The following is a 15,875-nucleotide window of genomic DNA, read 5'->3' on the forward strand; positions in this document are numbered from 1 at the left end:
CTGTTATGAAATTTGAGTCTCTCAAGTTTCTTCTCATGTGTTCTTCTCTAAAAGATACATCCAGGGGAGAAAAATGTGAATCTGTTTATATAAACAACCCTGACTGTTTCCAAAGAAGCAATATTCTTACAACAGGGTCTGATACAAGTTATTGTTCTGGGCTCAGCATAGCATAATGGTTATGCTCATGGTCTCTTGAGAAAGACAATCTTGGCTTAAATCTTGATTCTAATTCTTACTAGCCATACAACCTTGGCAAAATTTCTCAAACTCTCAGGGCCTTAGTTTCTTTATTATTATGATGGCAATAATGATAGTACTGTCTCATAGGCTATTGGGGCAGTACATGCTTTAATACATGCAATCACTGAAGTACTGGTGCCAGCAATATTAGAATCAATTAATAAACATTAACTATATCTTAGGTGCCAAATAGGACCAGATTCCCCTTCATATGTATGTCCTATGTGATATTTTCCTCCATTTATTAACCAAGGCCTGAAATTTTTATGTAATATTTATATCCATATGTAAATATATTTAAAAATCATTTTAAGTCCATATTTTGATATTTTGTCTTGTATTAAGAGATCTCCAGTTATATGTTGAGCTTTACATGATTGAATGCACACAAGATATTAAAACATCTCTATGATTACTTTCTGTATAAGAAAATATAAAAATGAATATCATGCCATATGCTTCTAATTCTTTCTTGCTATTTTTCTTGATAAGACTGGAGTTCAGTGCTCCAGAAGAATTTTATTGCTGCCAAGATTTTATTTTCAGAAGAAGCAATATATCAATTTTCTTCAAAGAAGAACCAGTTACCTTGACAAATAAAAAATGCCATATGATTTAACTTACATGTGGAACAAACTAAACAAGTAAACAAATAAAACATAACAGAAACAGACTCAGAATCAGACAAAAGTGAATGATTGCCAGAGGGGAGGAGAGTGGGGGTGAGTGAAAAAATTAAAGGGGAAGAGGAGTTTCAAAATTCTGGTTATAAAATAAATAAGCCATGGGGGCAGAAGGTACAGCATGGGAAATATAGTCAATAATATTGTAATGACTTTGTATGGTGACAGATGGTTAGTAGACATATGGGGATCACACATGAGATATATAAATGTCAAATAACTATGTTGTGCACTTGAAACTTATATAATACTAGGGGCCCGGTGCACGAAATTCGTGCACTGGGTGTGTGTGTGTGCGGGGGACTGTCAGCCCATCCTGCCCCCTCTCACATACTGGGAGCCCTCAGGCGTTGACCCCCATCACCCTCCAATCGCAGGATCGGCCCCTTGCCCAGGCCTGACGCCTCCGCCAGAGGTGTCAGGCTTGGACAGGGCACCCTCATCTCCCCCTGCTCACTGGCTCTGGCCCCTGCCCAGGCCTGAGGCCTCTGGCCCAGGAATCATGCCTGGGCAGGGGACCCCCATCTCCCTCTGATCGCTTGCTCCACCCCCCGCCCAAGCCTGACGCCTCTGACCCAGGCTTCAGGCCTGGGCAAGGGGACCATCATATCCCCCCAATCCCCGGCTCAGCCCCCCGCCCAGGCCTGATGCCTCGGCCAGAGGAGTTGACCCTCATCACCCTCCGATCACCAATCACCGGATCGGCCCCTTGACCAGGCCTGAGGCCTCCGGCAGAGGTGTCAGGCCTGGGCAGGGGACCCCCAGCTCCCCGCGGTTGCAGGCTCCACCCCTGCCCAGGCCTAACGCCTCTGGCCTAGGCGTCTGGCCCGGGCAGCGGGGACCCGCAGCTGCAGCGGCCCTACAATCGTGGGCTTCGCTTTAGGCCCAGGCAAGGGACCCCTAGCTCCTGGGACTGCCAGATTCAACCGTGCCCAGCTCCCATCACTGGCTCCACCCCTACTTCCTGCTATCACTGGCCAGGGCGGCAAAGGCGCCTGATTCTCCGATCATGGCTGGGGGGCAGGGCAAAGGCGGCCCCAGGGCCGCCTTTGCCCTGCCCCCCAGCTCTTAGCTCCCCCCTGGGTTTCTGATCACTGTCAGTGGCAGGGGGCTTCTTCCTGCTTTCCCTTTCACCTCCCTGCATTGTGCCTACATATGCAAATTAACCGCCATCTTGTTGGCAGTTAACTGCCAATCTTAGTTTGGCAGTTAACTGCCAATCTTAGTTGGCAGTTAATTTGCATATAGCCCTGATTAGCCAATGAAAAGGGTATCGTCGTACGCCAATTACCATTTTTCTGTTTTATTAGATAGGATTGTATGTGAGCCATCTATACTAATAAAAGGGTAATATGCTAATTAGACCAGAAGACCTTCCAGGAGACCTTCCGGACAAAACCATAGTTGCAGGGCCAAGACAGAGGTGGTGAGGGGCAATCAGGCCAGGAGGGGAGGGCAGTTGGGGGTCATCAGACCAGCAGGGGGAGCAGTTGGGAGCAAGCAGGCTGGTGGGGGGTCAGATGGGGGCAAGCAGACCAGCAGTGGGGGGCAGTTGGGGGTGATCAGGCTGGCAGGAAAGGCAGTTGGGGGTGAGCAGGCAGGCAGTGGGAGGCAGTTGGGGGGCGATCAGGCTGGCAGGGGGGGCAGTTGGGGGTGATCAGGCTGGCGGGAGGTCAATTGGGGGTGAGCAGGCCAGCAAGTGGGGGAGAAGTTAGGGGTGATCAGGCCAACAGGCAGAGTGGTTAGGGGCAATCAGGCAGGCAGGGAGGCATGTGAGCGGTTAGGAGCCAATGAGAGGGATGTCAAACTGCCAGTTTAGGCCCGATTCCTGTGGGGTCCCAGATTGGAGAGGGTGCAGGCTGGGCTGAGGGACACCCCCCACCCATGCACAAATTTCATTCACCAGGCCACTAGTACTTTAATAAGAAACATTTTGAAAAGTATATGCATGAAGATAATCTATCACCCATGGTTACTCAGTGTATTATAATTTTTGCATTATTATTTTCAATTATCCTCCATAACTTCAAGAGAAGGCCTTATACATGAGAATTTTTCTAAGTAAATGTTTCTGATAAGTACACCATAGTTATGTAACTTTGATCTCATATCCATTAATTGCATATATACATCTGTATTTAAATAGCTTACATATGATATAAGATTCCCATTGCAATTCAATACATACCTCTGTTTTGCTATAGCACTTAGCAATGTGTAGTCTCATTTTGCTCACAGATTTCCTTTAGAATCTCTTTTAGATAATTAACTGAAAGTCAAATAAAATTTGCAAAAGAAAATATATTTTAAGGATGTTAGCTCTTTCAAACACTCGGGAGTGTAAATAAAATAGAAACCTAAATTTCTGAAATACAAATTTATTCATCATTTTTATTATTAACTGGGAAATGAATTGAAAGTTTCATTTGCATCTAACTGATATTAAAGTACTTAGCTTTTATTGATGATGAATATTTATGAATTTAAATCTGGTGCTTTAATCATTTCAAGTTTTCATATCTGATTGATGCCAATCGAAGCAATTAGTAAACCAGGAAAGTAAGGACATAATGACCGAATATACCATTGACACAAACACCTTTGACATAGCACACATCCAATCAATCACAAAGTATTTATTCTATCACTGCAATACTCCCTATAACTGTTCCCTTCTTCACAATAACATAACTTTTCCCCTATTAAGATTTTATTATTTTTATATTGAGCTGTTATAATATTCTACCAGCTCTCTGTTGCTAGTTCTTACTTGCCAACATTTTCTTCAAAATGCCTCTAGAGCTAATACCTCCAGTGCACAGCTTGAATAATGCTACCCTTTCAACTATCTTCAGAGACTATAAGCTATCTATATGCTAACATTCAAACTCATTAAAATGGAAAGATTACAAAATTACCATTTTTCTTAACAGCTCTATTTCGAACTATCTTCAAATATGAAACCTTTAACCCACATCATTTCACATGGATATGTTCTGTTTTATTTGTAAGGATCTGGAATTCCAGATGGCACAAGTTGAGTTTTCAAATAAAGAGGGAATGAAATGTTCCTAGCATGCATTTGTTTTAATCTGAATGGTCTACGGTTACCCCTAAGGGATCTTGGAGACTTTACACAAATTGAAGAGAAAATCTGTCTGCATGCCTGCTTTATCAAGACCTGATCCCAGTCCAGCTACAAAGTCATGAAATTTGTTGTTGGACAAAGGATTTCATTTTGGTCAAGTGTATACACCTCTCACCATCACATTAAGTTCTCCTGGCAACCCTATGAATGAGTGATGCTCAAGTGCCGTGTCCTTACAATGGGAAGCCAAATAATCCAGCTAAATCTTAAAGCGTTATTAGATAAGCAAGTCATATTTGACTAAAATGATGACCCCCAAACTGTCTTGTTTGTTTACAGAATTTCCCCTCCTTTTCTGCCACTTGTTTACTCATCCCTGGTTCATTTATACTATGGCCATACTACCCAGGAAGATCTCTCCTCTAACTGGTAATTTACAATAAGGTTAGCTTACTTGACACAGGGAAATACTTCTGTTTGTTCAATCGTTTCTCTTTCCTCTCTCACTTATTAAGACAAAGTTTGCTAACAGTTCATTAGGATATTGCACTGATTCATTTTATTAACAAGTAAGTGTTCGACACTTGAAGTTATATTGGTGTGCGCAAGACTTTATCAAGGTGTGCTAATAAAAATAATATGGGCAGCACTACAACACAGCCTGTTCTTCACAATAAAATAGTCTTCTCTACTTAGTAATAATTTTAAAATAGGTTGTAACAGCACAGCATCATAGAGGAGTATCCATTAGAATTCTAGGCTATATTTCATTTTTTTAATTAATTTTTAAAAAAATATATTTTTATTGATTTCAGAGAGGAAGGGAGAGGGAAAGAGGGAAACATCACTGATGATAGAGAATCACTGATTAGTTGCCTCCTGCACACCCCTACTGGGGATCTAGCCTGCAACCTAGGCATGTGCCCTTGACCAGAATTGAACCTTTCAGTCCACAGGCCGATGCTCTATCCACTGAGCCAAAATAGCTAGGGTTATGTTTGATTTTGATATTACTATCCTATGTGTCATATCCAAATATAGCATCTTTATTTCTAGAATATAATGCTGTCTTCTTTTAAACAACTAATAAATAAATTTGTTTATTTTAGCAAAAACATGAATATATATACACATATATATACATATAGAGATATGCATATATATATATATGTATATGTATATATATACATATATATTCGCCTGATGCACAAAATTAGTGCAAGAGTAGACCTTCCTTCCCCTGCTGCCGGCACTGGCTACCCTCTGGCACCCGGAACCCGGCTTCGCTCCAGCCGCCAGCAGGCACCCGGGACCTGGGCTTTCCTCCGGGCCAGGCTGAGTCCAGAACGATGTCTGGAATGATGTCTGGTTAATTGGCATTTACCTTTTTATTATTATAGATATATATAAAAGGTAGAAAAGACTTCCACTCCCATTCATGGTCCCTTTAATACCACTTACTTCAGAAAAGAAAATTACTATTAAGCACTTTTTGATTGTTTTCAAATTACTATATGCTTGTGTAAATTCTCTTTATTTCCACCATCTTCCACATTAACAGATTATTGACACTTGTTTCCACATGAACACAGTATTGTGGTTTTTTTTTTTACTTCTTTGTGTGGTTTTATATATGTGTATGTACTTGTATGTGTGTGTGTGTATATATATCCTATCTAATAAAAGAGAAACATGTTAATTGGTGTACAACCGCTACCCTTCCCATTGGCTAATCAGCGAGATATGCAAATTAACTGCCAGCCAAGATGGCGGCCGGCAGCCAGGCAGCTTAAACTGAACATGAGGCTTGCTTACTTCAGTGATGGAGGACTCCAACGTTCCCCGCCTGCCTTGCTGGCCTCTGAGCTTGCAGTTTAAGAAACATTGTAACGAATATAGAAGCTAAACAAAACCCCAGAAACCTGCTTTCAGCAAGCCAGGATCTCAGAGCTGGAGCTATACACTGTTTCAATTATAGAACCGTAACAAACCAGATACCTGCTTTCAGGAGCGGAGGCCTAAGAGCTGGAGCCTCAGAGCTAAAGCTGGCCCAGAATAAAAAAACAAGAAAGAAAAAAAGGAGCGGTTGGGAGCTTCAGTCACCAGCCAGCCTGAAAACAGCCCTCAGCCCCTCACCCAGACTGCCCAGGCACCCCAGTGGGGACCCCCACAAAGAAGGGTGTGTGACCAGCTGCAAAAAGTCATCATCCCCTCACCTAGGCTGGCCAGGCACCCCGGTGGGGACCCCCACCCTGATCCAGGACACCCTTCAGGGCAAACCAGCCAGCCCCACCCATTCACCAGGCCTCTATCCTATATAGTAAAAGGGTAATATGCCTCCCAGCACTGGGATCAGTGGAGCCGAGAGGCCTCCCAGCACTGGGATCAGCATGACAAGGGGGAGCTCCCCAACTCCCTGATCACCGTGCGGCTCTGTGTGTGACAGGGGGCAGGGCCACAACCTCCCTATCCGCCCTGCTCTGTTCCTGACAGGGGAAGGCGCACCAACCTCCTGATCAGCCCTGCTCTGTGCTGATATGGGGGAGCTCCCCAACCTCCTGATCGACCCTGCTCTGTGTGTGACAGGGTGCGGCGCCGCAACCCCCCACCCCCCACGGGCCCTGCTCTGTGTGTGACAGGGTAGAGTCATAACCTCTCCATTGGCCCTGCTCTGAGTGTGAGAGTGGCGGCGCCCCAACCCCCTAACCAGCCCTGCTCTGTGTGTGACAGGGGGCGGTGCCCCAACTCCCCTATCGGCCCTACTCTGTGAGTGACGGGGGGAGCTCCCCAACCCCCTGATGGGCTCAGCTCTGTGCATGACAGGGGGAGCTCCCCAACCCCTTGATCGACCCTGCACTGTGCATGACAGGGTACGGAGCCCCAACCCCCTGATGGGCCCTGCTCTGTGCATGACAGGGGGTGGCGCCGCAACCTCCTCATCCACCTTGCCTTCAGTGTGACAGGGGACGGTGCCCCAACCCCCCAATCAGCCCTACCCTGAGCGTGACTGAGGGTGGCATCACAACCTCCCAATCTGCCCTGCTCTGTGCATGATGGGGCGACGCCCCAACTCCCCAATCGGCCCTGCTCTGAGCCCGACCAGGGGCTGCACCTAGGGATTGGGCCTGCCCTCTGCCACCCGGAAGCAGGCCTAAGCCAGCAGGGCGTTATCTCCCGAGGGGTCCCAGACTGCGAGAGGGCACAGGCCGGGCTGAGGGACCCCCCCTCTCCCCCAAGTGCACAAATTTTTGTGCACCAGGCCTCTAGTATATATATATATATATATATTTTAAAAATAAATTTAATAATTTCATACATCAGTTGTATATGAATACCCAATTTCCACATTTCTATTGCTAAATATCTGTCATTTTAAGGAGACTACTTACTATATTATATACTAAGTATATATACACCATGGATACACACATGCATATAGTGTTATTATTAGTCTGTTTTATTTTTATTATTTTTTAAAATATGTTTTTATTGATTTTCAGAGAGAGAGGAAGGGGGAGAGAAGCACTGATTAGAGATAGAAACATCAATGATGATAGAGAATAACTTATAGGCTGTCTCCTGCATGCTCCCTACTGGGGATTGTGCCTGAAACCAAGGCATGTGCCCTGACTGGGAATCAAACCAGTGACCTCTGTGGATGGGGTGACACTAAATCAATTAAGCCATGCCAGCCAGTCTGTTTTATTTTGGTTGATATTACACCAGTACTATAATGAGAAATAACTTGTAGTTTTATAGACTATTTAGATACCTGGAAAGGCTAGATCCCTACTTCTCTTGTTAATATATTTTCATATGTATTTTGTTAATCTTATAAGTTTTTACTTTTAAGTATAATTTATTTATAATTTATAATGAACTTATTTATTATGAAATGCACTTGTATTGGTTATCATGTAAATCTTTGATGAATTCAGAATAGTGTTATCATCTTCAAAGTATTAGTCTTTCCATCAAGGCACATCTAATATATATTTAATTGATGCTCTTCTCTGTGCCTTTTAACAAAGTATCCTATATAATAAAGAGGGAATATGCTAATTGACCCTCACACCATCACAAATATTGCGGTGCCCACAGCCAATAAGGAGGGAATATGCTAATTGACTGCCATGCCCTCAAAGATGGTGGCATCCACACCCAATGAGGAGGGAATATGCTAATTGACTGCTATGCCCTCAAAGATGGTGGTGCCCACAGCCACAAGATGGCGGTGCCCAGTTCTCTCAGATCCACTGAGGCAGCTCCACGTGCCTGCCTCTGGAGTCCCCAGTCCCCTCAATCCCCCCAGCCGCCCAAGGCTTAGGTAACCAGGGTTGGCCACGGTTTGAGCTTCAGCAGTGGCAGCAGCAAAGGTGTAACAGGGCATCACCTTCCCCTGATCGCCAGGTCGCCTCCCGCCCCGAGGGCTCCCGGACTGTGGGAGGGGGCAGGCCGGGCTGAGGGTTCCCCCTCCAGTGCATGAATTTTCTTACCCCAGGCCACTAGTATATTATAATCTCTTTCATATAAGCCATAAACATTATTAGGTATATGAATTTGTTTAATCAAAAAAATTCACTAAGTACCCATAATGTGTCAGTATAGTATTCAAAGGGAAAAGATAAAATGTAGAGCAATACAGACATGAGCTCTGTTCTACTGAAGCTAACAACCTAATGGGAAAAACAATACTGAGTAAATAACCACCAGATAATGAAACAGATGGCACTGACAAATGCTACAAATGAGGAGTACACAAGCCATTGTAACAGAGAAATTTGGCCTAGTTATAGCCTAATATTAATTATTCTGTGTTTAATGATTACTCTAGGACTTAGTCACCTGGGAAAAGTAGAAGGGAAGATGCTTCAGGAAAAAGGAACAGTCTATGTATTTGCTCTGCAGCAAGGGGGATCTGCAGCAAGTGACAGTTCATACCAACCTGCCCAGAGGAGTCCAGACCTGTGCTTGTTGCCCCAGAATAATTATTGACACCATCTGCTCTCATTCTGAAAGTTATCCTTGTTTTTTTTATGATGTTATATGGTGACTCTACTCATGAGCCATTCAGGGAACTAAAGGACAACAACTGTGATGGGTCCTTAGAGAGTGAGAAAGTATGTGGTACTAGCTGGGTAGAAAGCCATGCACCAAGTAAGGAAGGACCTCATAAGCCATGCTAAGGATTTTTAAATATATTGGATTGAGAGTATTAAGAAGCTGACAGTAAAGGTTTGGTGAGTTTATCAAATTTATATTTTGAAGAGGTTACTCTGGAAATTGATTTGAAGAAGTCAAAGGTGAATGTAGTTAAGATAGTGAATAAATGTGAGAGAGTTTATTGTCTTGTATTAGATGGGTTGCAATGCAAATTTAGAGAAGTGTAGTAATTCACTAAGTTGAGATAGTCAGCGGCATATATCACAGATGACTCCTTGGTTCATTTCACTAGACATCAAATGCCAAGAAAGACAACCATATTAAAGTATTTGATTTTTTCTTGATATTGGTAAGGATTAGGGTTGAGAAGATAGAATCTGTTTGGAAATGTTGTGTGCTAGGTGTTTTTTAAGCTATCTAAGCAGAACTGTCAATAAGAGGCTTAAAGATGGACCTAAATATTGAATGTTAATATATAACTCACTGGTGTATATTACAACTCTGTCAACTTTTTATTCAGCTTCCTTATTAAAGTGTTTTTTTAATTCTAATTGTTTTTTCCCCCCAGCATATTTTCTTATAATATCTTATAATATCTGGATATTAACTTCAGTGTTTATTTTTTAAATATTTATGTTATATCTAAATAGGTTTTCTTGTATTATTGCTTTTCTTTGGCTAGGACATCCAAAGAAATGTTGAATAAGAGGAGTTACATCCATCATTTTTGTCTTCCTGATTCTATTGAAAATGATGATTCTAAGTTTGCACTATGAAAGATAATATTTGCTGAAAGTTATCACAAATAATCTTAGTCAGGTTAAATGTTTTCCTTTACTTATAGCTATTTCTTTCTGTCCTCTATATTGACAAATCTCTTGGTAAACATCCAAACCCATCCCCAATTTTAATCAGAATTTGGTCATTATGTAGCATTCTTTTAGTACAATAGTGTAATATGTTACCTCTTTTCTAAAGGATTTTTGCTTCTATGTTTGTAAGTGCTATTGTCCTAAAATGTTTTCCTGTACAGGGAAACAATTTGGAATAATGCTATGCTCATCTTACTGATTTGGATAGGAATCTTCAATCTTTTGCTAGCTACTAAACAATTTATCTAGGGGTCCATTTTTGTTACTAAGACACTTTAAAGTTCCTTCTTAAAAAATTATCAGTCAAGTCCTGGCTGGTGTGGCTCAGTTGGTTGAGCATTGTCCCATGCACCAAAAAGTCATTGGTTCAATTCCTGGTTGGGGTACATACCCAGATTGTGGGTTCAATTCCTGGTCGAGATATAGAAGGCAATTGATCTATGCTTTCCCACATTAATGCTTCTCTCTCCCTTCCTCTCTCTAAAATTCAATAAAAAACATATTAAAAAATGATTAGTCAAGTATCTATTTAGGTGAACATTTTTTATTAGTTATTTTTCTATAGAATATAGTTCAAGCAATGTATATACTCATTCTAAATCCTGATCATTTTGTTTAATTTTTGATAAACACATGCCCACCATCTTTCCAGGTTTTCTATCCTTTATTAAATTATCTTTCAAATTATTTGACTTAATCCTCAAACACTTAATTTTTATTTGTCCCATCATGAATTCTATAAATACATTCATGTTTTATTACATCTCATAGCTGGTGAATCTAATATCAATAACACTATGCTAAAATATAGAATGCTGCTATTATTTTCTTTTAAAAAATATATTTTATTAATTTTTTTACAGAGAGGAAGGGAGAGGGATAGAGAGTTAGAAACATCCAACAGCTGCCTCCTGCACACCCCCCACTGGGGATGTGCCCGCAACCAAGGTACATGCCCTTGACCGGAATCGATCCTGGGACCCTTCAGTCCTCCGGCCAACGCTCTATCCACTGAGCCAAAGCAGTCGGGCTATTTTCCATTTTTTATCAAAACATCCATTTATCTACTGATTTCTTTGATAAGACCTGGGCCAAAGTTATTATTGAAAATTCAAGCTAAAAAATTGTATTGATAAAATTACTCCTTAAAAAAAATCTTTATTGTTGAAAGTATTACATAGCTCCTCATTTTACCCCCATTAACCCCTTCAAGGTTCCTTCTGATAAAGTTACTCTTATATTATTAAAATAACAAATGAGAAAAAAATACCTTGAGAAAATCCCTAGCATAAATTTGGAAGGCTTTTAAAAATTATAATCTAGTAATTTAAAACAAATGAATTTAATAGCTCTAAAAAATACTTACCCTTAGCTATCATAACCGCAGCTATCACCACAGCAATTACATAAAGGAAGGCAAATATCATTGCAGCAAGGCAGCATGGAGACTCTGTTCAAAGAGAGAGAAGTGGCTACTAAAATGATCAATGGAAGCAAGATTTAGGAGTTGGAATTAGAACAAACTTTGGTCAGGAATATTCAACCCATTTGAATTGGACTGAAATCTAAGCTTATGGAAACAACACATTGTGGGGAAATATACCCTTGCCTATGAGGGGAACTCTAACAATTATTTTGCAGATTTGGCAATAGCTAGGGAAGATACAAATATTTTTATGTAAGAACTAGGGGCCCGGTGCACAAAATTTGTGCACTGGGGTGGGGGGGTGGTCCCTCAGCCCAGCCTGCCCCCCTCACATACTGGGAGCCCTCAGGGGATGTCCTACTGATGGCTTAGGCCCGCTCCCTGCTCCCCTTGGGGAGCAGGCCTAAGCAGCAGTCTGGCCTCCCTTTGTGAGAGGCGACGGGGCTGATCAGAGGAAGGCACCAGCCCCATCACCCCACTGCTGCAGCCACTGCCAGTCACCGAAGCCACCAAGGTGTTTTCATCAACATGGACTCCAATCCCTTCACCATAAAAAAATGACATCTTTCTTTAGGTATTTTCAAAATGTGTCTTTCATAGGATATGAGATTTCTTTACTATTTTTTTATCTTCACCTGAGGATATGTTTCCATTGATTTTTATAGAATGTGGAAGAGAAAGGGAAAGACAGAGAGAAACATCAAAGCGAGAGGAACACTTTGATTGGTTGCCTCCAGCATGAACGCTGACCTGGGCCCCAGCCAGGGAAGAGCCTGTAACCTAGGTACATCCCCTCGGTCAGAATTGAACTCAGACCCTGTGGTAGGCAGGCCAAGGCATTATCTACTGAGCCAAACCGGGTAGGGCAGGATATGATATTTCTTAGCCCCTCCAGCAGCAGACTTTTGTTTTTTTCTCCAGGAGTGAGGTGGAAAAACTCTACATCACCTTCTTGGATTCTTATTACCCAAGTTACTAAGTACATTACCAGTGCCATACAGGGAGCTTAACCAATGAGCGGTCAGAAAAGGTGTTTCCTCTGTAGTTCACACTGATCCCTGGCTCAGCCCCTGCCCAGGTCTAAAGCCTTAGGCCAAGCATTAGGCCTGGGCAAGGGACCCCCAGCCCCGTGTGATCACTGGTCACCCCCCCCCGCCCCCCCGCGCCCAGGCATCAGGCTTCTGGCCGGGGCATTAGGCCTGGGCAGGGGACCCCTAGCCCACTCCAATCGCAGGCTCCTCCCCTTCCCAGGCCAGAGGGGTGTTAGGCCTGGGCAGGGGACCCTCAGTCCACTCTGATTGCCTGCCCAGGTCTAAGACCTCTGGCCTGGGCCTTAAGCCTGGGCAGGGTACCTGCAGCCCTCTCCGATTGCAAGTTTCACTGCTGCCCAGGTCTCAGGCCTCTGGCAAGGGCATTAGGCCTGGGCAGGGGACCCCCAGCCCACTCTGATCGCAGGCTCCGCCCCTGCCCAGGCCAGAGGGGCATTAGGCCTGGGCAGGGGACTCCCAGGCCGCTCCGATCACCTGCCCAGGCCTAAGGCCTCTGGCCCCAGCCTTAGGCCTGGGAAAGGGACCCCCAGCCCTGGGCTATTGCTGGCTCTGCCCCTTCCCAGGCCTCAGGTCTCTGGCTGGGCATTAGGCCTGGGCAGGGGACCCCAAGCCCACTCTGATGGCCTGCTCCACCCCTGCCCAGGCCTCAGGATTCTGGCTGGGGTGATTGCTGACTCCGCCTCCCTGGGTGGCATCTGGCACTGCCCACCCCCCCTCCCCGGTTCCTGATCTGCAGCCTGGATCCCACAGGGCGCATCTGGCACTGCCCACCCCCCCTGCAGTATGCAAATTGAATGGCCATCTTTGTTGGGTTAATTTACATACTCTTCTGATTGGCTGGTGGGTGTAACGAAGGTACAGTCAATTAGCATCTTTGTCTTTTATTAGTGTAGATGGGTTATTTGTAAACTATCAACTGGTAGTATTAAAGAAATCTTTCAAATACTACAAAAAAGCAGGCTTGGCTTAGTGGATAGAGCGTTGACCTGCAGAATAAAGGGTCCCACGTTCGATTCCTGCCAAGGGCACATGCCTGGGTTGCAGGCTCCATCCCCAGTGTGGGGTGTTCAGGAGGCAGCCAATAAATGATTCTCTCTCATCATTGATGTTTCTATCTCTCTCCTTCTCCCTTCCTCTCTGAAATCAATAAAGAAATATATTTTAAAAAAAGCACTTCAGAAATCTTACTAGGAATTTAATTTATAACCCTCCCCCAAATTTTAAGGAATGATTTCTTCCATTTTGTAACAGAATTATGTAAAAATAAAACACCTATATTAACTATTGGCCCAGACAGATATTCTGTGACAGTCTTGATAAAAGTCCATTTACCATGAAATACCTCATTAACTCCATGTTGTTTTTAGAAATACAAAGGCATGAAAGGAACATTTACATTTTGTAAGACTAAAATATCAAACAGTGAAATTAGATATGAAACAGTCTTTGTTCTATGTCCATGGTACATAATTCTAAGCCACTCTGGCCATCTGTAGTTTGTTGTTCATTCTCATTTGTTATTAACACAGCACTTTAAGTCAATATGACCAGTTAAATAGTGCAGGTATAAAAGATGAATTTTGGCCCTAACCAGTTTGGCTCAGTGGATAGAGTGTCAGCCTGCGGACTGAAGGGTCCCGGGTTCGATTCCAGTCAAGAGCATGTACCTTGGTTGTGGGCACATCCCCAGGAGGGTGTGTGCAAGAGGCAGCTGATGGATGTTTCTCTCTCATCGATGTTTCTAACTCTCTATCCCTCTCCCTTCCTCTCTGTAAAAAAATCAATAAAATATATTTTTAAAAAATGAGATGAATTTTGATTCAGTGATTAGTCCAGGAATATTTGTTGTTATGATTAGTTCATTAAAATATTCAAGCAAAAAAAAAGGGAATCTAGAGTTTTAAAGGTTTTTTACCTTTTGTCTTCAAAGTCCTAGTTATTTTGTTCCTCTGAATATTTGAAGAACGATCAACTTTGAGTTCTGCATATGTTACTCCTTCCTCACAAAGCTCTAGGAAATATGTAAGAAAAATGCAGGCAATAACTATAATTAATATATATGTACATAACAAATAAACATATAATTGAAAATCATGTTAGAAATGAACAAAAATTGCCCTATTTTATGATTATAGGAAAGTTTTAGGATTGGGTCAATCAAGTAGTTGCTTTGTAAAATGTACCAGGTTTTAAAAAAATAATTCTTAGTTTTTTTAATCTATAAAATGATAACAACTATATTCATTCATAGATATACTCTGAAGATTACATTAATGTATATAAAGTCAAGAACATAGTGCTTAAAACAGTAATTATGCAATAAGTTATTTTTGTAGTACCAATAGTAGTAGCAGTGTGGAATAGTTATTATAAAAATATAATGGCCAATAGCATCAGAAGTAACAGTTGCAGAAGCAAGAGTAGAGATATAAAAATTATTTTAAACACCTATCTTTGTTTCTTCTAAACTTGAATTTAATCTTAAAGAAGCATGGTAAAAAATAATCTAATTCTCAATAGGTAGATAAATTCTCTTTGCAACATAGTGCATGCATTCCTTCAGTGAAAGTGAAGCAGAAGTCACAGCCACCCAGTCCACCCAGTCCATAACATTTTCCCCAAAATTGGTAAATCCAAGCCCATTGTAAATATTTTTGCACCAAATAATGATTGTCTGAAATTTAAATCCCCTTCAATTTATTAATGAAAATCTTAAATTCATCTATGGAGACAAAATGTTTTCATCTCCTAAAAGTATTTGGCCATGAACTTTGTTGTTTATAATCTTATTTTTCCATCACATAAAGGAATTAGTAATAATAGCAGTATTTGATTTTACCTGTGGTTATTTCATGAAATTCCATTGGCGAAGGATGAAAGTCAAGGTTGGAGCTGCACTGTGCCGGTGACTTTGGTTCCATAGTTTACTAGTAGGTTAGACTGCATGGACCAGGTGATGAGCAGAGGGCCAGAATGAGACAGGACCAAGAAAGCAGATCTCTTGATATTGAAACATCAGACAGGATGTTCCCCCTGAGTTTAATATGTAAACTACTGCTCCCACTTAAGAAAGTAAAAGGCAATGTAACTTATCACCTACAGATTTAATGTTAGTCTTCTATGTGTAATGAAATACATCTTTATTTACAAAGTTATACTTTAAAATTATACCCATGACTTCTTCTCTGCCTTGTCATTTTTCAAAAACAATAAATAAACAATGAAGGCTGAAATATTTTTAAATGATATACTTATTATAAGATCATAAGTTATAAGATTATAACAGATACTAATTCTTAGAAATATTTTTGTTGTTTTAAATATCCATGACCATTATAAATAATTCAAACA

General features: G+C 41.9%; 1 protein-coding gene across 1 annotated transcript; it reads right to left on the bottom strand.

Moving 5' to 3' along the window:
- Positions 1-605: 605 nt before the first annotated feature.
- LOC132226033 (uncharacterized) lies at positions 606-15,482 on the bottom strand. The gene is made up of 5 exons (XM_059680932.1): positions 15,364-15,482; positions 14,440-14,535; positions 11,416-11,499; positions 3,115-3,195; positions 606-831 (listed from the first exon to the last, which is right to left on the bottom strand). Exons 1-4 carry the CDS (start codon positions 15,443-15,445, stop codon positions 3,134-3,136), a joined length of 324 nt encoding a protein of 107 aa, XP_059536915.1. The 5' UTR covers positions 15,446-15,482; the 3' UTR covers positions 606-831; positions 3,115-3,133.
- Between the last annotated feature and the right edge of the window lie 393 nt (positions 15,483-15,875).

Source organism: Myotis daubentonii, chromosome 2, assembly GCF_963259705.1.
Source record: "Myotis daubentonii chromosome 2, mMyoDau2.1, whole genome shotgun sequence".
Classification (NCBI taxonomy): domain Eukaryota; kingdom Metazoa; phylum Chordata; class Mammalia; order Chiroptera; family Vespertilionidae; genus Myotis; species Myotis daubentonii.